Raw genomic sequence first — 26,464 nt, forward strand, 5'->3', positions numbered from 1 at the left:
ATGACACATTTCCCTGCCCCATCAAGACTAATACTCCTATTACAAGTGGGGACTATGTCATTGTCAATGACTTGTTGGTCAAGAAAGAAGTAGGAACGGAATGGTAACTTTTGGGGTATGGGGTAAGTTTTGGTCGTATTTCATGAAAACAATAGAAGATATTACATACTACAATATGTCATCTTCAAGAGGCATGAATGCCCTACTACTGATACCCACAAGGCAGGTTACGTTTAAAATAAAACTCAGCAGATGACTTATATATAAGAAGAAATTTTAAGAAAAAATGCATGCATGTCGCCAATACTGTGATTTTACGGTACCCTTCAAAACATGTTCGTGACAGTTAAAGCATCCCAATATTTTTGTTAAAAGTCTATTTCATATTTGTGACATGTCCCTGTAGCAAATAAAACATATTTCATACAAAGCGTGCATGCTTTTTGTATTATGTCTAGGTAATTTGTGATATAAACTTTGGGGTATGGAGTAAGTTTTGGTCATATTTCATGAGAAATATAAAAGATATTGCATTTTACAATATGTCACCTTAAAGAGGGATAAAACGGCTTTCTAATGATACCCCACAAGCCAGGTTATGTTTAAAAAAATGCTCAGCAGAGACGGGAAAAAACTCGGATCATATTGCAATCGAAATCGAGCGTGGAGAAATTGCCCACTACATGGAAATGATTCATTTCATTATTAATGCATAATTTATGATCAAACGGTGAAAAGTTGAATAGAACCCGATATTGCTGAATAAGAAGATCGCGAAACGCTTTGTTTATGGTACCGTAAAACCGTTAGAATTTTTGCGACATTTGAGAGTACGCAGCGGGATGACAGCACAGGCGGCCCAGACGCTATTACTGAGTTTTTCTCACTGTTTTCTCTATCATTTCCTTTCTTTTTCTTCATGCCCTGACTGATCAGAGTAAATAAAATGAATGACTACATAACCTAACCTAGCCTCTTGACTCTTTATCATTTTACACCCCATTACAAGGACGTTTATCTCTCATATACACATCTTGTAGTTAATTAGTCAACACAACTAATTATGATAATCCGTGGATATAACAGGGATTTTATGGGTTGGTCAACACTGTGAAAGATAGGAAAAGTTACCAAAATGGGATCCTTTTTCATTTACATCTCTTTCTGGAGTAAAACCAAACATGTTTGTCGACAGCACTGTCCTCTTAGTAGGCTTTACTCGTATGTCAATTTATCTGATATGTATACCGTATATTTTGAAAAAAAAACCAAAAAAACTTGCCTGAAAAAAGTCCTGAAAAAGTTACGATGCTTGTCCTTTTAAAAGTATCACTATTATTTTTTATGCTACAAGCGCATATTTATTGTTTGAAAAATGTTGAAAGTTAGCCAATATGCTATAAAAATCTTGTTAGGAGGACACTGCTCGCCCTATTCCATACATCATATCAAAATACATACCCTGTTTTTTTCTCCTTTCTCTATACATTACATAAAAAAGACTGTGATTAAAGTAAGGGAAGAGCATGAATAAACTTTATGATGAAAACATTAATCACTGTTTTTTTCTATTGTGATGTATAGAGAAGGGAGAAATGGCGGGTATGTATTTGATATGATGTATGGAATAGGACAAGCAGTGTTCTCCAAACAAAATTTTTATAGCATATTGCTACATTTTTCCAACAATGAATATGCTTTAAATGAGACCCCCGTTGCATTCATGAAAAATTAGATCAAGTTATACTTTAAAAAGAAGCATCAAAACCTTTTTCAGGACTTTTTTTTCATACAATTCTTTTCAAAATATACGGTATAAACTTACATATTAGATAAATTGACATTGAGACAAAACCTAATAAGAGAACAGTGCTGTCGGGAAACATGTATGGTTTTCAACATGGAGGTATTTTTGCCCGATACAAGCATAGGGTCCTCAGTCTCAGATGATGACGAGGATGAATGATGATGATGATGATATAAATATTTAAAAATGAAGAAAAATAAAAATATATTTGGAATCAGTAAATTTGTTGTTGTTTTTATTATTGTTTGTTGTTGTTGTTGTTGTTGTTTGCAGAAAAGAACAAAGTATGCGCCGCAAAATTCAAGACAGCCTTATTATACATATGCTGCAAAATTCAATACAGCCTAATTTTACCCAACCTAACTTTTTTTTAAAGTTGGGCTGTACAAGGAAAATAGATGAGAAGCATCCATCTAAATTTGGGTCTGGTGCGTCTGTGCGTGGAGACTGGCGATTATGAAATGTTTTCATTGATTTGATGGCAATGAAAGGTGCTAGTTTTACAGATGGTCCCGAGGAAGTTACAGGGGAGACTTTTGTGGATAGTGTCACCAGTGTCTTGTTTTCTGTTTTGCCCCATCTTTCTAAAATTGAATGCAGAGGCTTCAAGTTACCTGATTTCTGTTTGGTGTTTTCTTTCAAAGCAAAGACACCTGTCAGCAAAACTATAACAATCCATCAGACAATAAACATTAGCCAAGACTTAAATTGCAAGAACTTGAGGACAAAAGACAGCTACTTTTTACTGTTATGGTGAACCCATTCCTCAAACCGTCCAGGTTAAGGTATGTGGTATTGACATGTGGACACATTGAACGCATAAGAAAGAAATCTAAAACTAATAAGAGGAGAGCAAACCCCGACGAATGACTGCTTATTTTGATCAATTTGTCATGAAAAGTCATCGTTGATGACAGAGTCCCCACTTGTTAATGGGTACATTGATTACATGTCCTCAGAGAGGATAGAGTCCTGTTCATTAATTACGTCTGTGATAAAAATACTTTGATACAGATGGCGCTCAATGGCCAAGAATGAGTTCCATGGTGATAAAAACATAAAACCAATGTAGGCCACCATCCTAAAGTTCATAAAATGAGTCAACTAGGAATTAATCAACAGGATGTTGCAAAACATTTTTGCATACAATTCTAACACTTGACAGATTATCACTGGTACCATATTTCATAAAGTTTGATGCACTATTTACAACCCTATGAGATCAACATCTGTATCAAGTTTCATCATATTGGCGTTGTATTCATTTGTGTCTATATCACCCTAATTAGGAAAGTTCACTACTTATGTAATTAAAAATTAATTAAAATGACGCCGATAAATGTCTTTTTCAATTTTAAAGCAATGTGAGCTTAACATCAGTTGACATCTGTATAAAGTTTCATGAATTTGATGCAGTACGTATTTCTTGACATATCAGCCTACTTACGAAACTTCAATAATTGGCATGTTACTGCTACATTTCATTTTGAAAAACAATAGACAGACATAGAACAAAAATTGTCACCTGCCAGTCTCAGACCAGCTGATACATTGTAATTTTGCAGCAATTTTAAGTAATCTTTGCAGCAGTTGAAGAAATTGTGAAGGGAGAATGTGCCTCGGGGACAGTTATTCAGACTCAAACTTTTACAATTCCTTTCTGATCTACCACTTTAGGGGGCTCATTTTAAAGCTCTTGGTGTTAGAAAAACTTCCACCCTAAACTTCCCCGAAAAATCGAAAATTTTATTTTTCTCAATAGAGTTAACACAGCGATGCTGGCCATTTTGAATTTCAAATATCGGTAAACCTTGGGAAATTTGTTTCTTCATTACCAAAATTTGCACGGTGACCCCGATTTTTATTTGTGATTTTGAAAGACTATGGTTGAAAGATTCCTTGAGGAAAGTCTGAGCAAAAGTTTAAGTCTTTCACTTTCAAGACGCATACTACCTTAATCTCTTAACATTCAATGGCCCGTACGGACATGAAGCAGACGATTTTTTTTTAGTCTTTAACGTGAAGAAAAATATGTATTTTCAATCTCCTTCTCAACAGTTGAAACTGATTTGCAAAATATTTGGGTAAAACATAGACAGGAGGGGGGAAGATCTTCCCCCTCTACTGTCTATGGGTAAAAGGCCCAATTGTCTGAATGGCTAGCAGTGGTAATATCTGTTGTATGTTTTGTGTTTGCATGAAGAAGTATCAACACGCACTTCCATTTTTTCCTTTTTCTATTCCCATTTTTATTTTCTCCGACGTACAATGAATGCAACATCAATGTAGCTCATGAAAAAACCAGTCAAAAAAGTTCTTAAAAAGAAAAAAAGTTGTCATACAAAAATTTGGGAAATCTCTTCCCATTGGAACAGGATGCTTAGAGTAATTTTCCTATAAAATGAGACTCCCACGCAATCCCCCTGTACGTCCCCCAGGATTTATCATAGTGGTACAGTCCTTGTGAAAAGCACTTGGCATGGTCAATTCACTTCCAGGAAAGGTTTAAACTGGGTGATGAGAGGGTAAAACATGTTCTTCATACACCCATGGTTGTGGACAATGTAAAATAAATGCCCATTATCATACAAAAATACAGCTATGGCAAAATTATGGTATTCTTGCCAGAAATATTTCAACACATCTCAAACTACCGGTAGAGACATACTGACCATAAGTACTAACAAGGTTTGACACAACTTTTTACAATCAACATACGATCAAAAGTTATAGAAATTAGAAAATAAAGTGAGATTAAATAATTGTAGTGCCCCTCATAATGTAACCCAATTCCCCTGCATTAGTCTCATTTTGAAATATGTAGTGGAGTTGACGCGCACACTTGAAGTGATACGGGCGGTGACCAGAAACACAATCTATTTTTTTGGCCTAATCTAATGAACTGATATGTGGTCACTGGGGTTTGGTTGGTTGCTGGGCATGATGTCGAGTGTTGCTAACCAGCAAGAGAATACAATAACAGAAAAAAATGTTAATGCAAAGAAATCTTAAATATATAAATAAATGCCCTGGCTTAGCAAGAGAGTGGTACAGATATTTTAACTGCAATGTGCACGCTTGAATGTTTACATTTTATAAGTAAATTTGGCCTGAGTTTGAAATTGAATTTTTCACAGGTACTAAAATTTTGCACCAGAAAGACAAAAATTGCCATTAATGATAAGAAAAGTGACAAAAATATCTATCGCAATTGAAATCTTTAAAGTCTCAAAATTTCACACCATATCCTAGAAATGCTGAATGAGTGAACGGTCAAAGATAGTGAGAGAATGCAAACTATTAGATTGGTTGCTTTAAACAATGAATAAACAAAACATTTCAAAAGCAGATTTTCATCCCAAAGATTTTCCTGACAAATGCACTTCAGAAGGGGTAAATGATAAGTAGAGACCATCCTTTTCACGAATACCTTTTGTATTTTGCCACCAAAACGATTTTCATGTGTGATTGATATACCTGACATAGCGCCCTCTATTGCCGAGTCTATTTTGAATAAGAGATGAGAAAGTAAAAAATGTATCTCAACTAGATAGAAATTATGAAACTTATTTGCTTTGTTGTTGTCATAATAATATGATGAAAACAGAATATCGTCCCATGCCATTTTACTGTGAAATCACTCTCGTAGCATAAACTGACAACAATTCTACCTTGTACCTCTACACGCTAAACAGTAAACTTGTTTCATAGATTGTTGACTCTGCAATCTGTCTTAGCTTGGTGAATACCTCACAAAGAGATCACTGTTTTGCTATACTTTGAGTTGTACTGAACAGCGCCACCAACCAAAGCACAACACTAACCTGTTTGTGGCACTACAGGGTCAAAGTTCACCGGCAATTACACAAGTTCACGGCAATACACAACATGATAAACAAAGCCAAAAAGGATGCGAGGTGTAAAAACACAGTGATCATAACTGTTTAGTGACGCCAATCACAAAATATGAAAATGCGTAACAAAACCGAAACTACACTTGAAAAATATACCCTTGGTTTACAGTTACCATCAAACTATCATCAAAACACTACAATAAATAATATCAATACTAAAAAACGATAGGTAGCACAAATAGAGCTACCTCTTAATATAAAGCCATTCCTGGCTTAAACATGATGAATTACATCGTCACAAACAGCGAAAAATCACATTTCAGAAAGTGTTCTTGGCCTTCATTATCCAGTTCTTGCACAAATAAATTTATTCAACTTTCCTGAAGTACATCCATCTAGCGCCCTCTAACAGTCATGATTCTACTATCATTTGTTTTTATTTACAAGTTGTCTTCGGAAACCAAAAGTGAATAGAAGGTAGGTTAAGCACTGAATCAAAACACATGGTTACTGGTCAAGAAAATTATCAACATGATAACAGAACAAAGTTACGTTTAATTACACCAATCCACTAGGAACCATACTAAGTTGGACGTCAATTCTGTACAACAAGTGATAAATAAAGACAATATACAAATAAACTGTACAAATAAATAAAAGGTTTTTTCTGTTCTCTCATGTAGGACAACAGAGGTCAGCATGAAGGAATTGCCACTTTTTGCAGACGAGATGAATTTTTGTTCACCTAGGTATTGCTGATTATCCAACGCAGGTGTTTTGTTGGTAAAAAATATATTCTGAAAGTTTTCGGTTTACAGTAAGCAGAGACAGAAAAGTCACAGTATGGTGCACATTCAACAGCCAATACTTTGATGTGCTAGCCTAGCCACTGGTGAACAACTTGAAGAGCTGTGAAGATATCGTGATGGTAGTCAAGGCTGAATGACCCAGCTTGTTTGGCACCGTTGACCTGTGAAGGTCATTAAAGTCATATAATGTCATTTTCAACCATTCAAGGTCATGTGAAATGGAAAGAGCACTCACGAAAATTGTGCACATCAAGTAAAGTAAGGCAAAGATAGGGAGTCCTGTTACCGAGTACACCGACAGGCTTACACTGTCCAACCTGTATTAACTCATCTACTATCTGGATTCTAAAAATCCTAAACTTGTCTTGGAGTACAAGAAATTTGTAAGTACTGGTATCACCATGGAAGTTGCTCACTGGTATATGGTGACAGTGATCTTCAGAAGATCAGAGTTCACACAAGATAAAGAGTCTGTTTGATGTACACTCAATTTTCCGTCCGCTTGCAAATATTACATCTTCTCAAAGCAGACTAATGTGTAGATAGATGTCACAAAAACAAACTGATTGTCAATTTATTGCAGGTCTCTGGCACAAACCTGCCGCTGGGAGTTCTGTAGGCGACAAACACCTACATAAAGTAAGGCAGGCTTGCACAACTTGTAAAAACCATTTTGAGTTGTTTTTTTTCTTTTAAAATCAGATGGGCAGTGCAAAATTATGAGGCACCCTATGGTTGATTACGTACACCTGTAGGTATTGCAACAAAAGTGTTACTATAGAAACACATACAGAGAACTCCATGCACCAACAATATCACGTTTCTGATGTTTGCGCTTTCACCATGGTATCACTGACCTTTGAACCTCCCTCAGGTATCAATCACCTGATACACAGAGATTAGAGTCACCTGACACATGGTTCATGAGTCACCTGGTACACAGGCAAGCAAAGGCATCACTCACTGTTTACAGTATAGAAGTACTACAACCACATCATAAACAACTCCCTCCCATGTTCATTTCTGCTGATGTGCAGCATTGAATAAGCTCTTTCTCTGATTGGTCCATTTTCACTATTCACAGCGACTTAGGGAGTCTATTTGTATTGTTTTAATTATATTGGTAAGATTCAGCTACCCAATTGGATAACAGGCTATTCAATGCTGCACATAAGCCTGTTCATTTCTCTGTCGTAAGAATGCTTAGTAAACAAATGAGGGAGTGATTACATTTCCTTACAAATAAAGATTGTACAACAAAAATTTAGAGGAATCAACCCGATGTCCATAGATTTTTGCTAACTCTTTGATACTGACATAAGGCTGACAATGGTATTGGTTACATTGTGGCAACCATATTTCATTTTTGTTGTCTTCAAGAAGCATGATGTTTGTCTTTCTCTCTTATGCGCAAATTGTCCTCTTCTGAATTCATTGCAGCATAACGAGTATGGTGATGTAAAATATCTTGTTGTGTCGATGTTTCTATCAATAAGCTACAGCAGCCTGATCAGAAGTTCAGAATCAGTGGCAGTTGTTGACCTTGGTTGTCAATCTTACAATCACTTTGAGGAAGGTTCCTTGAACTCTATTCTGCTGCAAACAATGGTAACTTTGCTGTAAACTTATGTTATGCGTTTGTTGTTACACCAGACAGCTTGATTTGAAATCCGACATCTACAGTGGTAGTTCGTCATACTTTGGAATTCTTACAATCTCTTTGAGGCAGGTAGCTTGGACTTTCTTCCAATGCATTTCATCAGTGACTTCTGGGTAGGCTGATCTTTTTATCTCTGCTCTGACACTTTTATACATACACACCGGATAAGTTGAGGACAAATCCAGCATCTGTTGTTGTAGTTGTCTGAGCACAGCAATTCACATTCTCACCGAATGCTTATGGGTAGTAACTTTAGGGCCAGACTTCTTTCATACCTTCCTTATTCACACAGGATAGCTTGTTTGGACATCCATTTTCTGTTGCTGTAGATGTCAAAGCTTGTCACTTTGCAATCACTTTCAGTGCTATCAGTCAGGCTGCTAAATTCTGGCTGTGATATCCAGGTGGGGCTCTTTCATTCCATTGGTATCCACACTTGACAGCCCGATTAACTGTAGATGTCCTTGGATGTCATTCAGGCAAAAAATTCTGATTCTGGAATTCAAACTCTTTCAATACAGCGCACAAGAGATGAATTATGGGTAGGTTCTTCTGATATTTTCCATATTCACACAGGACAGTTAGATAAGAAATCCAATATCCATTGCACTATATGTCATGGGTTGTCACTCTGGTGATCACTACAAGCCATTTTTAAAACTCTGTACACTGCATACCCAGCAGTGACTTCCCAGTAGGTTGTCCTGATATTCATTACAACGCACCAGCAGAGCTTGATTAGAACTCCAGCATCCGTAGCAGTAGTTGTCGAAGATTGTCGCTCTTGCTCATGTCCCTCTGTGCCTTGGCTAGTCTGTAAAGCACAGGGCAGTCCAATGACACACAGCTCACACTGGCCTCTGCTGTGCCGCAGCAGTTGGAACAGATCTGTGCCAGTAATAAAAACATTAATTATTTTTAAGAATAAACTGTAAATAAACAATTCTTTCCCTGTAGTTCTCAAATCAGAATAAAATAAAAATATGAGTACCTGACTTTAATTTGATACACAACTTTTAGCAGCATTCAGGCCACATGATGACATTTATCCCTGTTTTATGTAAATAATCTTAGACACTGCCTAATTTTGTGAAATTCAAGGTATATAAATCCACTTTCTGATTGTATGACACCAATATTACACCAATGAGTCATTCTGAAGGAAAGTAATAAGACAGTAATTTGGAGTATGGTGAGCACTTTTTGTTACTTTGGAAAGACATGGTGTTATAAAATAACCATTATTTTTATTTTTTTCTAACACAAGATTTACAGACAAATAGTTCTATGAACTACAACATGTAGTTAGTGGACACGAGAGATTTTGACGTTGACTTGTTCTTGTGGCAGAAAAAATATCTATGATAAATTTTAACCCTAAAAAATGCATTAAGTATTTTTTTCACAATTTCCTTCTGATAGAATTCAAAGATTTTGTTGTTTACACTCATGCAAGTACTCATGAATTTCTGAAGACATTTTGTCTCAAACTGACAAAGGAGATTTGAACTTACCTTTGCCAAGTTTTGGTAGGTGTGTTCCCACTCCATGATCTTGGTGTTCAGAACCACGGACACCCTCTGGGGGTTACCTTGACAACCACTGCACATGCTCTCTTTGGTTTGCTCCCCACAAACCGGCAATTGACTGTGTTGAAATACTGTGAGATGGTACCCTATGTGAGTCAAACAAAGGAAAACAGTCTAGTGCCCATGGCGATAAACAAAAGAGCAATCATGAATGCCAAATTACATTGAACAGACATATAGTCAAACCTGTCAGCGTGGTCAGCCTTACAGAGCGGTCACTTCTCTATAGTGGTCACTTTGTGGCAGTCCAATAAAAATTTTTTTAAAGGCCCTCTACAGAACAGCCACCTCTCTTATGTGGTCATGGGCCACAAATAATTGCCCCAGTTTGTTACAAAACCTATGTAAATGGTCAACATATGCAACTCTGAATGACCTCTGTAAAAAAGGTTCAGACTAGAAAGCAAGAAATGAGTTTATTTTGACCAAGTTTAGATCTGCATTACAAGTTTTCAGAAACTAAATGGATGCATTATGATTTTCAGCAAATTTATATATTACTGTAATCTTTTCCTAAATTCACCACTCAGCACGCCATCTACACATAAAAGTAATGCCCCGTGGACGTGGAATGAGGGCGCCCTAACCACTTTGGGCAGTTCACTCTACACAACAACACAAGAATCAATACTCACTTTTCTCAGCGATGTCTGGGCGCTGAACGAGGGCACCCTAACCACTTTGGGCAGTTCACCATACCAACCACTGACGTTAACTCCGATCATGGCGAAGACCCTGTCAAGTGGTGGCAGTATCTGCTTGATGATGTAATAAGTTGCATTAAGTCTGAGATTGCTGTCCTGCAGAACTTCTTCAGGTCTTCTAACAAGCTGGATCAGGGGCAGTTTGGGACTTCCATAGACAATCACGTAAGGAACTCGTTGGCCGACTCGGGGCTCCGCACGCCTGTCCACAGCCAACAATCGTCTGTATCATGACAACAAAATGAAGGCTTATCACTACCCACAGAAAATATATCTTAAGAAGTACTAACATGCGCTTTTAACCCTTCGAGTCCCAAAGTCGACTTTTGTCTCCTGTATAAAATGTAACTCGCAAAAATTTTTCCGATTTTTTCCAAAATTTTGATCAAAAATTGTAGCCAATGAAAAGTGATGTCCATCTAGTCCAAAATTGTCGAAAACATTACAGAGAAGTTCATAAAATTTTACACTAAAATTTTGGTGGGAAAATTTACAGCACTCAAAGGGTTAACATTATTTTGCCAGTTGAAGTTTGACATTGCAAGATATCACTCACAGGGTTATCCCAAATTTCCAAGACCACATATTGCTTCACTTACTTGGATATTTCCAGCGCTGGTACACAAGCACCAGGTCTGTAGCCTCCCATTCCACGGTACTCCTTGGCAAATATCAAGTCTTGCATACTAACTCGTCCCTCTGAAAGCTTCTGACACTGGCGTTGTACAAACTGTTTTACCTGCGATACGTCCCGTGTATTGAACAACAGCTTCAACGACCGTTCTAAAATCTGTGACAAGAAATTTCAAAGCATAAGATTCCAAAATCAGGATTACAGTTAATTGACCATTTGTTTCGACCACATTGGAATTACAAAATGAAAGTCCCCGATGGGCGGATCAATTGTGACTGGTTGGTTGTGTATCAAAAACTGAATGTAATTTGAAGTGAATGAAATTTGATCATCTTTACATCCTAAAGCTATCAAGTTGAAAACAGTTCCGGTTTATTTTCAGTCAAATGATGACACTGTGGCCTGCTGCTTCATCAGCAAGTTACCATTGAATCCTATGGAGCGTGCAAAGTACTATATTCGAGACATGTAATAAAATACACATAGTAACAAAATCAGTGAACTATGATCAAGTGGTTACCTTGGCAACAGCCTGACAGTTGTCTCTCCTGACGGTCTCTATGCCCTTGGCATCAAAATCTGGTTCAACTTGGTCTTCACTCTCGTAACTGTAGCCGACGTAACGCTTCTTTGTTTGCAGAACACATGGCATGTACACCTGTCAACATAGTTCAGAACAACTCAGTCACATTACATTGACATTGTGAAGCTCTTCTGAAACATTCAATGGTTTTGTTGCCCAACAAATAATCTCACACCTCGATTTCTCTCCATCAAATTACAAAAGATAAGAGAGTTCATAAAGAACACAGGGAGAAGATATTTGAACTTCTCTTTACCAACATATCAACTTTTCCAAGTCTGTGCACAAAGTAACATTATGTTAGGGGGTATGATTGCATGTATTAACCATGAAATGCACCCTAGACAAGCATTGATTTTTACTATGGTGTAGCGCAGGGTTCGTCAGGAATGCTGATAAACTTATGTGTACCTTTTCAAACTTCAGCTTGACTGGTTTGGGGTTCAGTGCGGTAACTTCTGCTGCAATCTCCCGTCCAATCCTGAAAGCCTCCGCCTTGCTTCGTCCTCTGAGTAACACAAACATGCTGTAAAAACAGATACACAATATCATGATTAATTCAAGTCTCATTCTATGAAAAACCCATGTAGTTCACGGTCTTTGCTAAAAGTATGTTTCACTATAAGAATCTTGACAGTATCAGCCATATCATCTATACTGTAGCTGGTGATAACAAATTTTTCTGTTTGCTTCCTGTGCCAAGCGCATGTACAATCCAAGCAAACTGGGCCATGTGTTATGCATTTGCAGAGATCACAATACGCTTAGAGCGTTCAAAAATATCACCATAATTTGACGTAATTAAACTGACGGACATTAATCAGCTGACAAGACTATGCTCTGCACTGTCTGTATTCTATACTCATACAAGTACGTTAGTACATTCTTTGGTAAGGACATTTTAGATTTTGCAATAGATTTTACCTGTCAGTATCACCATAGACAACTTCCGCATTCCATTTTGGAGTGTTTCTCACCAACTCAATGCCTCTTTCAAGAGTCTCTCTGCCTTTTCTCACCACACTGTCTCCAATCTGGAACAGTCAGATCACAATAAGTCTCAGCAAAGCAAAGATCTGTGTTCTGTTTTAGTCTCAACAGACTGAGGTTTATTGGTCGGTAAAAAGATTGCATACAGACATGCTTGTGTACAGACTAGTTGGTAGTCATAGGAGGAATGTATGGTGATCACGGGCATGATTTCAACTACAGAGGGCGCTGCTCAGGAATGTATCAGTGGCACTGGAGTTTGATCAGGCTCGGCTTTTAACCCTTCCACCCCCCATTTCAATCTCTAGAGGTCCAACTTTACCATAGAAAACAATAGGATTGGTTCAAACCATGGTGGTTAAAGGGTGTTAAACAATCTTTTATTTGTGTTGTACTATAGTGATGAACAAAATGTTTTACTTTGTTGTACCACAGGGCATATGCAGTTACACTATTTTATGTGATCCTTCTTTGAACACACACAGTATCAAGCAAAGCTATAGAGAAACATGGGAGAGATTTACAGTGAGGCAAGAAGATGCTACGACCCAGCTAAATCTGACTACAGAAGGCACTGCACAAACGAAATTGTGTAGACAGACTTTATGACAACTGGCTTAGATGGAAGTTCTGACCGTGTTAACTTACTTCAATGCATGGCATTCTGCCACTGAAGTTTGCAGATGTATATCCATAGGTAACATTGGCGATTAACTTCAAACCAAGTTGTCTGGCGTGAAGTAGTTTGTGCAGAGCCTGTAATGAAACCAAAACACATTTAGATACAGTAATTACATTAAAATTGGTATAACATACAGCCTAAAATATATGCATTTCTCATCCAGGGATAGACTACTCCATCGTAAGACTCTTATCTTTAGTACAGCAACTTGGTTATTTCCACTTGAAAGCAGGGAAAGCAGGTAGTTTCAGAGGGGCCGTCATTACCTTGTCGTCTTTGTTGTCCTTCATTGATTTCTTCACCATAATTCTGGTCTTCAATATATCTGATAACATACTGGGTGAAGAAAGAGGCGCACAATTAAAATACAAATTATACCTTGCTAACTTTTGATTTAAGTCATCCAAGAACTCTGTGCACTGTCAGCGTGATGGATGATTTGAATGTTGCACTTTAAGCTTTAGTTAGGCAATAAACCACACCCAGTGATGGTATACGATATTGTGACCAGTTCACTACATTATGTGTACAAGCGATAGCGAGTGCACACATGTCATGAACTGGTCAAAATCAAATGGGTATACCCGTTGCTGGGATGGTTTAATGCTATTATACCATAATTAAATTGAAATTATTGCGTGAGACGTCAAAAAGCGTATTTTTCTCCAACTGAGAGCTCGTGACTGTCCCAACCGTGCAATATTGCGAATGTGGCACGGTTATTTTCATGTCTCGACCAATCAGATCGCATTATTTGCGCCATCAATATACTGGTATGATATAGTTGCAAACATGAATCATGTAAATAGACTGGTGTTGGCATACATGTTTTTAGAATTACAGTGTCATCTACATGATAAGTCTTGAAACGATTACACTCTGAACGGACTGCTGTGAAGAAAGTATGAAGTTTATATTTTGCCTACCATCACCCTTTTCCCCCACTACTTCATTAAGGTATCATGATATTCATGTTCCATTGGACATTATGAAAATACGAAATCTCGCACAATGCCTGTACGTTCACTTACGTTGGGATGATGCCCTTCCTAATCTTGGGTTTGACAAACGCGATACCATTTGGTGAAACATGGATGCCATCTTTCTTTTGCAGTTTCAGTAGCAACCCGGGCGGTACATTCAATGACAGACAACCGAGAGGAATTTCCCCACCTCTGTAAAGTCAAAGATAAAGAAAACATAGTTCACACTCAAATGTTTTTCTGACATCAAAATATTTATGAAAGATTGCTTATTTACACTCCAAAAGTTTAGTTTCTAAATAAACCATGGAGAAAATTACACTTTGGTTAACAGAAATATTCTTTATGAAATTCACAGTTTTTTTTTAGAATAAAGTATTGATAATATACTCATATTGAACTTAACTTGTACATCATATACAGATTTACAGTAAATGCATTTGTGTGGCCATGGTCTTGCAGTCTAAACCAACCAGATCAACCATCTACCACTTGGGCAGACAGAGGAATATTGACGGAAGTTTTATCCACCGCAACTAAAATCATTCTCAAAAGAAAACAGAACTTCTGGCTGCTTTGGAGGAAGACATTCAAATAAGCTTGACTTACTCTTCAAGAAACTTGACTCTGCCGAGGCAGGTTGAGAAGCAGTAGTTGTACGCTATCATCATGGACGGATAGAGAGACTGGAAATCTAACACAACCACTGGGTCGCTGTAGAAACTTGACTCTGGCTCCATGTTCAGAGGCAGACACTCCGGTGCCTTACTCCTGTCAGGAGGAATGAGAACAAACAATGTGTCAGAAAACTACAACAGGGCACAACTTAAATCGAGAGCTATCGACTTATCATAGGAGAGTGAAGAATTTGGATGGTTTGCTTTTGCACTGAGATATACATGTACAGTGAAATCAAACCTTCCTTCTTCCACTTTAGACCAACGTTTTTTCACGACAGTATTATTTATAGTCTACATAAGGCATACTGAACACTCTATGTGTTGGTAACGCTGCATTTGACAACTGCAACCATGAAAGTAAATAATTCGAAAGATCCATGCTTGATTTTACTTGGATTTTTAATTGTTAAATATGGTTATTCAACATTCATCTTTGTTTTCCTTTGCAGGAAAAAAAAATAAAGCAGGGTTTTATTCTAGGATGAGTCGAAGTGGCCATGCAGTACGTAAGTTGAATGGCATGAGTCATGGCTGTAGTTTTTACAGAGAAATTGACTGAGCAATAGCAGCTAACATGCCTGGGTACAAAGTCATAGAAGGGTCATGCAAATGACCTGTAACACCGTGTGGTTGTTGAAGCCTGCATCTTACCCATTGTGTGGGTGCCAACTAGGAATATAGCAAAGGACTCGCAAATGATATCATTTGACACACACTCACCTAGCTCTTTGCTGGACACTGGGAGATGACGCAATAAAGTTCATGGGCTTGGCAATCCTCAACATCATGGACTCAACACGGTACTATAGAGGAAATACAGGCTTTAAGTCACTATGTCAGTAGAAATTTGCATATGTCCATATATGGTAAAAAGGCAGCCATATTTACTCATCAAATGTCAGTTGCACCGTACTAGTAACAATGGTGGTGGCACACTTGTTTTGTATGGCTACCTGAGTGAAAGTCCGTCATTGGCTAATTTCATATAGGTGACTAATTCTTTTAAAAAGAAAACTGTTACTCAACAACTGTCTGGTCCACTAGTTTTTTGTACAAAGTTTTAATAATCCGTGATATACTTTTAAAGCTAAACCACAGTGTCTCCATCACAAACCTGTGATCCCCTTGACAACACATGGTAGAACTCAATCCCAAACACCCTTGCAAGTTCACTTGTTTGACCAATCAGGTCGAGCTGTTCCAGAATCTGCTGTTGACCTCTGACCCTTGCAACATAGTAGTCAATGGTTCTCCACCTGTAGAAGTGAACCAGTATGAAATAGAAATATTTTACCAACTGTATTCAAGGTCCATACACTCAAGGTCACCAAAATTTCAAGGACTTTCTGAAGGACTTTTTCAGCAACTTTCTAGGACTTTTGAAGTCCAAAATACCATTTTCCATTATACCATTTTCACAATACATCATTTACTATCCTTTTTGAAAAATGTGGGTGGATTATCGGCTTCAAAATTCAAGGACTCTGCAGGAGTGTACATTACCAAATTTGCACTAATTTATGGTGGGTTCTTCAAGAAATTCTTTTTTTCTGGATATTTTGTCAAAACACTGAACAATGAATGGCTTTCTAGAGATGAAATCTGATGTTGCAGGCAGATTACATGTAAATTGTTTGAGATTCTGAAGTATTAGTACACTTTTTGGTGGATATGATCTGCTTCTAAGCCTGGTACTGGTAGTCTTCACTGATGAGGATAGGCACAACTGATCACAGTCAATTTTAACAAGACCAAACAGACCATGGAACGACTGGATTCAGTGTAAATCTACTCCCAAGACCAATAAAAGCAGATGTAACTCAGATCATCACTCTGCTGATTTTTCCCATTGAGAAAACACCGAAAGGTTCCCTGATGTGAAAATTCATGAAAGTTTCCTTCTACGCAAATAAGTGGAAACTGCTGAAATTATCCGTTGAGTGCCAAAGTCTATTTATTTCTGTTGCCTTTATAGAATACAACACCAACAACATTTTCAATATAAGACAATCTTGTTTTTTAAAGATTTTTCACAAAAATTCGTTCAAAAATTGTAGCTAACGGGAAGTTACGTCCATTGGTGCAAAACTATCAAAGAAATTACTGAAAAATTCATAAAATTGGTAAAATTTTACACTTATATTTTGGTGGGAAAATTCAGTGCATAAAGATTTAACGGCGTGTGATCATTGTTGATGGAATGAAATCCACATTATCACAGTTGCTGTCCTTACCTGTAGAGATCTGTCTTGTGTTCAAACCAGTCTGAAAGTGACCGGAATGAATAGCGAGGAAACCTCTGATGGAGAACGTGGAAGGCTACGTTTTCAAAAGTGTAGATATTGAGAGTTAACTGTAAATGGAGATACAAAGAATGCAATCAAGATGATCAGATATGAGGTAGAGTTTATGGTTGTTGACTCACAAAACTGTTTTTATGGTGATGATGTGCTGTTTGTAACAAAGGCTTACACAAACCTATGAAAGACTCAAATGGTGACACTGAAATATATGCTGTTATCACACCTGACTTTGAAAGAGACTACGCAATATTGTAGGCTCTGCTGGTTTACTTTTCAATCACAATTTTCATGCTGAAACTGTGATTTTGTGTGCTTTATTGCATTTGTGATATCTGACATTGTGAATTTCATATGTTTCTCAATAACGATATCATATTCCCCATAATCAGCCAGTATTGCCCACTCAGTTGACCCTCTCAAACTTTTGCCTTCAATGCCAGAAAGTGGCTGATGTAGCTCAGTGATGACTAAAAGGAAATCACATCGGCACAAATCCAGAACATGTTCTATTTTACCTTAATTTCTATTTGGCAGAAAACCAACCAACCTACCTCATGTCTCATAAGCCGCCATAGATTCAACACAATTCTGCCAACTATGCTGATATCAGACGCATACTCTGATCCAAAATCATCCTTGTGTCCACCGTGGCGAATGTCCTTCTTTATACCTATCAGAAAAAGAGAAAAATCATCAAATATAAATAAGATTGTTAAGCTGTGATATACATGTATCTCGTCATGATAGATAGGCTTTTTTACAGAAATAAATGCTGACGGAGATATGTTGCATGTTGATACGGGAAACATTTTCACCTGAATACAACAACGTTACTACATCCACTTGTTTTATAAAAGATCTCTTTAAAACAGTAAATTTTTAGATTTAATATCAAACAGTTAAAATGTCAAATTCTGAAATTGAAGAAAGTTTCATGGAAAGAGAAAAATGTGCAGTGTTGAAACATTGCTTCATGGAAAAAATAGGAGAAACCAATGAGGTATGTGTAAAGAGGCTCCTGTTTTTCAGGCTACACAGTAGGAATTTTATTCATCCTTAGACACGGCTAGAAAAACGGTCATATTTTACAAAAGCCATCAAAATTTGTAATCTGACATTACCCGGTATTCTTGACAATTGCTGGTGCAGGCGAAATTCCAGTACCACAGCTCTGTGTAGCAGGTATCCCCACGACAACATCTCTATCTCAAAGCCTATGAATATGTCAGGATCCCACCTGGTCAAACAACCAATCACATCAAAGCATCAGAACTGTTTCACACACGGTCATATGGAATAAGTTGTGAGATGTTGTCTAATGAACGACTCAAAAAAGGTTTTCATGGTGATGATGTGCTGTTCATGATGAAGGTTCAAACAAACCTAGAAACTCGTAAACATTTTATTAGTAACGATAAATAGGTCCATGCAAATATGATGACATCATTCTTGAACTAGATACATCTGTTTCAAGTTATCCTCCTCATTTATTTCTATCTCCAGTATTGTCATGCATTATATCATTTCAATTATCTTCCATGATCAAAAATACATTTTTGTTTTCCTTCCTTTTTTGAGTCTCTGAACTGGAATTTGATGGGGTGTCGGTATTTGGTGGGCAAGGAACTGTTGACTTCTTTCAGTTGCATGAGTACTTGAGATTTAAAGTAAAATATTCTACTCACTTCCGGATTAAACTCACAAATTCCTCCATCATAGTCTTCTCATCAACCACATAGTGCACTTCAAGGTCAGTCACCCCTGACCTGTGCAGCAGTGACCTTTGACCTCTGACATTCTCAGCAGCTTTCGAAGTGCTTGGTTGGTTCTCACCAGCTTTCTCACCAGCAGAGTCTTTGTCCACGATGATCACGCCAGTGACGTTGGCTTTTTTTCCCGACGATAGTGGAAAATCAGAATGAATGTGGAAAAACAATGCCTTGATGGGATCAAACTCTGGATCCGGGCATAAATCCTTCCTGGTTCTAACGTGTAGCTCCATACAAATAGTGGTTAAATATTGCACCTGCAATAGCAATACATACAAGGAACTCAAAATGTCATACCTTTGACATTTTGCTATGAAAACTCAGGTTATAAACATATATACGAAATAACACAGTGAAAGAGAGGCACATTCTGCTAAGACAATGAAAAATTCCTTAAAAGTAATAGTTCATACACTCACTTCCTTTGTTTAGTTGTTGAAACTTTTTCTGGGAAACTTGTCATTTGTATGTGACTTACCTCATGTAATGCCTTGGCATCTTGTAAATTCTGAAGACTGACTTTAAAACCGTACGTGTTGTTTGGTGTGGGTCCCTCTATCTGACTGATGTCCGACACATTTCTGGCCATGGGAGTGACGAGCTGGTTCTAGAATGTTGAAATAGTTCATTTTATATCAATGCAACCATATTAAAAGCCATTACAATTAGTAGTACTAGCGTTCTGAAACTTGCCTTCCTGAACCTAAGCAAAAAAACTGTTGCATATGCTGTAATAAGTTACTATTAACCCTTTGAGCGCCAAAGTCAATTTTTGTCACCCTCAGAAAATATAACTCGGTCAATTTTGTCAGATTTTTGCCAAAATGTTGATAAAAATCTGTAGCCAATGAAATGTTTAGTTCATTTGGTCCAAAATTATCAAAAAATTACAGAAAAGTTCATAAAAATTGGTAAAATGTCGCATTAAAATTTTGGTGGGAAAAAATACAGCACTCAGAGGGTTAAGTTAGTCCCCGCCTTGAATTTGAAGGACTTAACCTTTTTTCTAAAACTTTCTTGAATTAAACTTTCAAACATACTCTTACTGAATAAATAATAAAAATCAGGGTCACCGTGCAAAGTTTGGTACTAGAGAAACAAATAACCTAACATTTACCGACATTCAAAATTCAAAATGGCTGCTCTCTATGTGTTAACTCTATGGGGAAAAAGAAAAAGTTCTGATTTTTGAAAAACTAAGACTGTAAAATAATACTCCAAGAGCTTTAAAATAAGCCCCAAGAAATGGTAGAGCAGAAAAGAAGTGTAAAAATCTGCAAGTCCGAATATCTGTTCCTTAGGCGCTTTCTTAAGTAGTGGAATCATGCTGTTTCTTGCAAGCTATGACAGCATGCTATGTCATATACTGAAACAGCAGGCTCTGCAGTCTCCTGAAAGAAACTAATCGTCTCTGGCATGCACAAATACTTTTGGGTCTGATGATGTCAACTTGACATGTCATATGCTGTATCTACACAACAATCTTGGTATTCCTCATGAACACAAAGTTAGAGGAGTGCGTTTGCTGAGATGGGACAGATTCTCAATGACTGATCAACATACCATTGCGATTAATTAAATGTTAAATTCTAAAGCTACCTGTGTGTACAAGTGGCACTAATCTGGTAAATTTTCTGCTAGTAATAGCAAAAATTGCATTAGCTTCATTACCACATCAGCTATTCAGATTGCATATATATGATAGGGTTGTCAAATCCACTTGGGCAAGCTCTCGGGCTGGTTAGTTTTTATGACTTGGCTAGGAGCCTTTTGCTTATACTGGTCCGATAGATAAGTGAGTAAGTCAACTGGTAACTAAAATGTTGATTGATACTATAGGCTGGTGTTAAGTGAGGTTGGGCCATTGAGCTCTTTTGGGGAATATTCCATAGGCCACTGGAAGGAAAAAATGATTTGTTACTGCTTTCATAGGATTTGAGTCCTATTCATATTTGCTGTTCAGTCACTACAAGATCTCTTCATTGCTGGGTGTGAAAAGGACACATCCCAAGATTGCGATATAATTGACAATTTTGCAGAAAAATCTTCATCAAAGTACAATGCAGACACACATCGACTGACCTTAATTTGGCTCGCCAACAGAGCTCTCCGCAAGTTTTTCGTTCTGGCTGATTCAAGCCTGCTGAGTGTTGGTCTGCTGGCTGACGCAGCAGAGGAACCTTTCTGCAGTATTGGGGTACACTTTGGTAGACTGAGTTGAGTCGGCCTGCATGGCCCAGTCGGAGTACTGTGCTGTGGTCCATCAGATTCTCCTATGTCACGTTTTGGCGTTGTTGACTCTGTTTCACTTTGCTTGTGAACATCCGGTGTCATTGGTGGTGTATAGCCTTTCTGTCGACTCTCTGTTTGCGACGGCGACTCTTTCTCCTGGCTCTGTCTGTGTGTGCGACTTCCGAATAGAAACGGCGAAGACCTCCGTCTCTTTGCCTCTGGAGACGGGCTAATCATATCTACATCATCTGTTGTTTGCTTGCTTTCTGGTGATAAAGTTGAGTCATATTGTGGTTTTAGAGTGCTCTCACTGTCATCTCCCTCATCCACATCACCATCTTGTTCATCTTCAATTTTTAAATCAGTCTCTTCTTTCATTGCATCCTCTTGATTACCGACTTCGTGAACATTTTGCACACTGTCCTTGTCGTCCCGCGACCCTGGTAAAGTTCCCGCAGACATGTGGCACCTTCTTTTCAGTTTGGCTTTCAGCCATGCTGACACCTTCCCCCGGCTTGGTGGGTCCTTGCACGGGGTTATCACAACGTCCTGATTCCCCATGAAAGCAGCTCGCAGCTGGGGATCCTTGTCCATTTCCCCGACAACGTTAAAATGCAAGCCACGCTCTTGCGAACCACGACTCACAGCCTCCATGGCTGCCAACATGGTTTTCCAATGGCGCAAACCGTCCAGGGACAATCTGCTTTCAAAGTCCGGCAGCTCGGACGGAAGTACAGAACTAAGCTTCAACTGCCGACCTCCGACCTCACTACAGATACAAATAAATCAAAATGTCCTTTCACTTGCTGATAACAACACTCACAGTTTCTCCTGTCTTCCTCTCGTGAAGAACACCAAAAATTAATTTCAATCGCAACATTTTTTCACTCTCGTCAACAAATATTCAGTTTCATGTAACTCTTATGAAGCTTTCATTAATTTGTGCATTACCCTACATACTATGTACAAGTCAAATTTGAACAAGTCCCTCCAAGAGTAAAGTCTTCACAATCTCTAGCAGTTCTTAATATCCATACCTGGCCTTCTCCGGCAAGTCATCCGGGTTGCTGTAGAACGCTCCTTTGTGTCGCACCTGCGGAAGTCCGTGCTCAGTCATATTTTCCTTGATTCGATCCCTTTCCGGTGGCATTTCCAGAGGAGTCCAAATTTTCACAGAGTTGTGGCACACATTGTTCTCAGGTTTTGTCCCCTCTTGTGACGAAGAACCCCCCGATTTGTCTCCCCTCTGTGAATTGTTCGTCGGCAAAGATGGTGAGATCTCCATTGGTTCCTCTGGTGGTTGCTGACCTGGCTGTAAACTGAATGATGATTGGTCGAGTCTTTCTGAGTAAGCAGTGGTGTCTTGAGATCGAGGCAAATTGTTTATCTCGACGGGAGAAGAACTGTTCTCTCCTGATGGAGAATTGCCATTAGAAAGGGCATTTCCATTTGCTTTTTCAGGAGTTACAATGGAAGAGTCATTACCGTCTGTGTTGCTTATCAACTCTCGGTTTCCTGTCCTATCCTTTTTCTCAAAACTGTCGTCATTCTCATCCTCACTATCTGTTTCCAGCCTCAGTGAGAGACTTTCAGTTGATCCAGCTCGTTTCAAACTTTGCTGACTACTCCTCCCACTCTGATTTTCACCTTCATCAGGGCTTTTTGCGTCTGAGCTCTTTCCCAAAGCACTGCTACTGCTGTTGTTCCATCGTTGTGACAGTTCCATACTGCCCTCTTGTGGTGACCTCAGGCTATCACCTGATGTTTGGAAAACGTCAGGACTGCCATGCGTGGAGCTGGTGTAACTGGCCCGGTTTTCACTACCGCTACTGCTGTTCATTTGTGTGAAGGAAAGGTTTGGTGAGGTCAGCGTCTTATGTGAGGCGAACGTTTGCTGGGAATCAGAGGTCACGTCAGGACTACGGCTGTTCTGACCCCTCTGAGCAGGGGTCAACGAAAAATGTGTATCCGTGTCACTGCTGCTTCGTCTACTGCCTCCATCGACTGTCACATCACTTGTGTTGCTCAACGATGAGGAGTTGGGGCTCACTTTGTCTGATTCTTTCACTACAGATGCACTCTTCCCTTTCTTTGCTTTTGTACTCTTTGTCGCAGCCGATTTTGGGCTCTTCGTCGCAGCCTTAGTTTTTGTCGTCCCTTCAGCCTTGGGTTTCTTGCTGCTTGCCTTCTTTTTCGGCTTGTTTCCTTTCTCGTTCTTCAGACTGGTGCTGGCATCTACATCTTGAGTCTGCCAACTTGTGTCAGGTACAGACGAGGGCAGTGGTTGCTGAACTCCTGGTTTGGCCATGGTTGGATAGGAGTTACCGTAACTCATCGGCATGGTTGAGGTGTACGGATCTGACATGCTTCTTGACAATGTTCTGCTGGCTGCAGGCGCCGGATACCCTCCTGCCTGTTGGTACCCCTTGCTTGATTGCATCATGCCACCACCCTGTGTGTACATATCTGATTGGTTGTAAGACTGTGACCTTGTATAACTGACCTGCGTGGGGGCGTTATTTGGCATTATGGCCTGCTGCTGTGACCCCAAGTACTTATACCCCTCTCCATGCCCTTGCATGTAGTTGTTCCCGATACCTTGCTGATTGAAGTTGTAATTTGGGGAAGGCTGTCCTACAGACGGCGTTGGCGTTGTTGGTGCGAGATGTGTTTTATCTCGATATTGCGAAAGATCTGAGAAGTTCCCCTGTGATCCGAAAGCTACATTTGGGTCTGATTCTACATATGGGGGTGACATTAAATCGTACTGAACTTGGTTGTTCTGTGGAACTGGCATGTGGAGAGGCTCTGGCCGGTGCCTTGGGTATTCCTGTTGGGCATAGGCGCCCTCTGGTGACTGGAAGTTACCACACTGGGGCTGGTATGTGCTGTCTGTGGCCGTGCTGGTTGTGGGTGTTGGAAACTGCTGGTACTGGCTCCCCTCAGAGAAACCTGCACTACCGGCAAACTTCTCAAAGCTGCTGCCCTGCCTTGGAGGTCTGTAGGGCGGAGGAGGCTTCCGGTACTGATCCGGCATTGCCGGCTTGGTCCCTGGATATCCCTGGCTGGGCTCCGTCGTTGCAGAAGTCATATACATTGGATCCATGGGTACTGAGCCAGTTACAGCCTGTCTGTATTGGTCAATTCCAGCACATGTAGTAGTTGGTGGGGTAGTACAAAGCAGCGGCCCTCCTGACGTAGAACTGCCTCCTTTAGTCTGTTTCTTTTTCCCTTTCCTGCTTTTCCCTTTGGGAGATGACCTGCCACTATCCACGGAATTGGTACTGCTGCAGTCTCTGATAATGGAGTCAATATAGTCTATCTTCTCTATGCTGTCTGAGATGTTTGCGTCAAACGACTCCGCCGGTATTTTCTCAAAGTTTTCGATTTCCTTCATCATGGTATCCTTGTCAACATTGCACATAACTTCCCTCAAGTCACTGAGTAACGAATTTGTTTCCTCGTCATCTCCGCTTCTAGGACTGGACCCAACCTTACGTGGGCCCCGTGGTTGTTTGGACTTCGCTTTGCTGGCCTTGCCTTTCTTCTTGGACAGAGGGATTCTGTCCTTGACAGTGGGTGACCACGCCCTCGGTGGCGACATTTCACCACTGTCAGAGTTACAAGGGGAGTAGTACGCCAGAGTCCACATTGCATCTGTAAAAGGTGCACAACTGTCATCATTCTTGTCTTCGTACATCTGCTCAGCTCTCTTGATCGACTTTCTGCGCGACTGTCTTCTGCTCAAACTTTTCGTCTCTGTGCTTTTAGACCTCTTCTTTCCCTGTACAGGATCCTTGCTGTCCTTCGGAACATCTTCTTTTCCCTTTCCCAACACCGGCTCACACTCTGATATCTTGTCTTGACCTTTGGCCCCATCAACCTTTGACCTAGATTTGACCTTTCTCTCCTTGTCATTGGCCTCACCTTTCACCCCTTTGCGCAACCTTTTTCTCATCGGTTCTCCTGTCTGTGACGAGTCACTGGCTCGGTCCAGTTCAGACCGATCCAGCACAGCGACCTCCGCTTTCAATTTCTCACTCCCTGGAAACTTGCCATGGTACTGCTTAACAAGAAGAGATTTCTGTCTCCTTGGAAACACGTCATCATCCTTCTCCTCCTTTACGGTCTTAACCTTTTCAGATTCTTTCTTTTCATCGCTTTCCTTCTCTGCACTCTTACAGGAAGGTTTTGCTGTTTTAGACAATTTGGAGTCACTTTTCTTCCTTGTACAAGGTTTAGTCTTCGTATTATCTTCCTCAGAAAGCCTTGGTCTTACTCTGTCCCTCTCCTTTGCCAGTCGGTCTTCTATTTTGTTGAGTAGCTCTTCGGTGACTTTCACAGGAGTAGAAACACTAACCCTGTTAACCAACACTCTCATTGACTTATAACCTTTGAACTTATTGATGATGATGTAATGCACGGGTACTTTCTCTTTAGTTTTCTTCTTTCGAGATCCTGATGACCTGTCGGACTTCTCAGACTTGGCTGAAGTGACGCTCGCGTCGTCCGTCATGTCGCGACTTGGAGGTTCGTTATAGCTGACTTTTCTCCGCTTTGTTCTCAAGGTGTAAGGTTTGTCGCTGGTGTTTGAGTCGCTGGTTTTTCGTCTTGCTCGTCGCTTTGACCTTGTTGTTCTCGTCTCTATGACAAAATCATCATCTTCCTCGTCATCTTCGTCTTCGTGATAATCTGTGTCGCTCTCTTCGTTCCACTGGCCCCAGTCAATGCTGCTCTCACTGGAGATGGATAGCCTCCGTCTCAAGGTAGCGGCAAGTGACAATTTGGAACTGTTGCGTCTTCTGGTCACGCGCCGTGTTGGCGCTACTTCTTCTTCTTCTTCACTCTCATTATCGCTGACTTTCGCCTTTGCCTCCCTTTTCACTTTCACCGCGACACTTGTCACGGAGCGGCTAGACTTGGTGGGCATTACTGCGACCGGAGAGACACAGTTAGTTTGTGCCACTGTCGGTTTTTGAAGCTGCAATTGACCCTGCTGCGGGTTAGTCTGTAGCAGGGGTACAGCCAGGGGTTGTGCATTGTTGAGCACGGGCACACCAAGCTGGCCCTGCTTCGGCTGAAAGTCGGTGTTCAGCTGTCTCCGACGACTCAACTTTGCCCGCTTTTGTTGCATCCGACAGCTTGGCTGGTGGGGATTCTTATTGATGGGAGGCTTACTCATGAC

At 39.6% G+C, this 26,464-nt stretch overlaps 1 protein-coding gene across 1 annotated transcript in view; it reads right to left on the bottom strand.

Moving 5' to 3' along the window:
- Positions 1–8,793: 8,793 nt before the first annotated feature.
- Positions 8,794–26,464, bottom strand: part of LOC139142201 (DNA polymerase zeta catalytic subunit-like) — a 62,563-nt gene continuing 44,892 nt past the window's right edge. The window contains 21 exon segments of the mRNA XM_070712060.1: positions 8,794–9,018; positions 9,645–9,769; positions 9,772–9,805; positions 10,355–10,646; positions 11,023–11,213; positions 11,578–11,715; positions 12,052–12,166; positions 12,565–12,674; positions 13,279–13,386; positions 13,579–13,648; positions 14,344–14,487; positions 14,905–15,066; positions 15,696–15,778; positions 16,090–16,231; positions 17,210–17,328; positions 17,830–17,948; positions 18,400–18,515; positions 18,964–19,304; positions 19,526–19,654; positions 21,130–22,048; positions 22,317–26,464. Of these exon segments, the coding sequence (XP_070568161.1) occupies positions 8,869–9,018; positions 9,645–9,769; positions 9,772–9,805; positions 10,355–10,646; positions 11,023–11,213; positions 11,578–11,715; positions 12,052–12,166; positions 12,565–12,674; positions 13,279–13,386; positions 13,579–13,648; positions 14,344–14,487; positions 14,905–15,066; positions 15,696–15,778; positions 16,090–16,231; positions 17,210–17,328; positions 17,830–17,948; positions 18,400–18,515; positions 18,964–19,304; positions 19,526–19,654; positions 21,130–22,048; positions 22,317–26,464 (7,755 nt within the window). The 3' untranslated portion in view covers positions 8,794–8,868.

Source organism: Ptychodera flava, chromosome 10 (assembly GCF_041260155.1).
Source record: "Ptychodera flava strain L36383 chromosome 10, AS_Pfla_20210202, whole genome shotgun sequence".
In the NCBI taxonomy this organism is placed as follows: domain Eukaryota; kingdom Metazoa; phylum Hemichordata; class Enteropneusta; family Ptychoderidae; genus Ptychodera; species Ptychodera flava.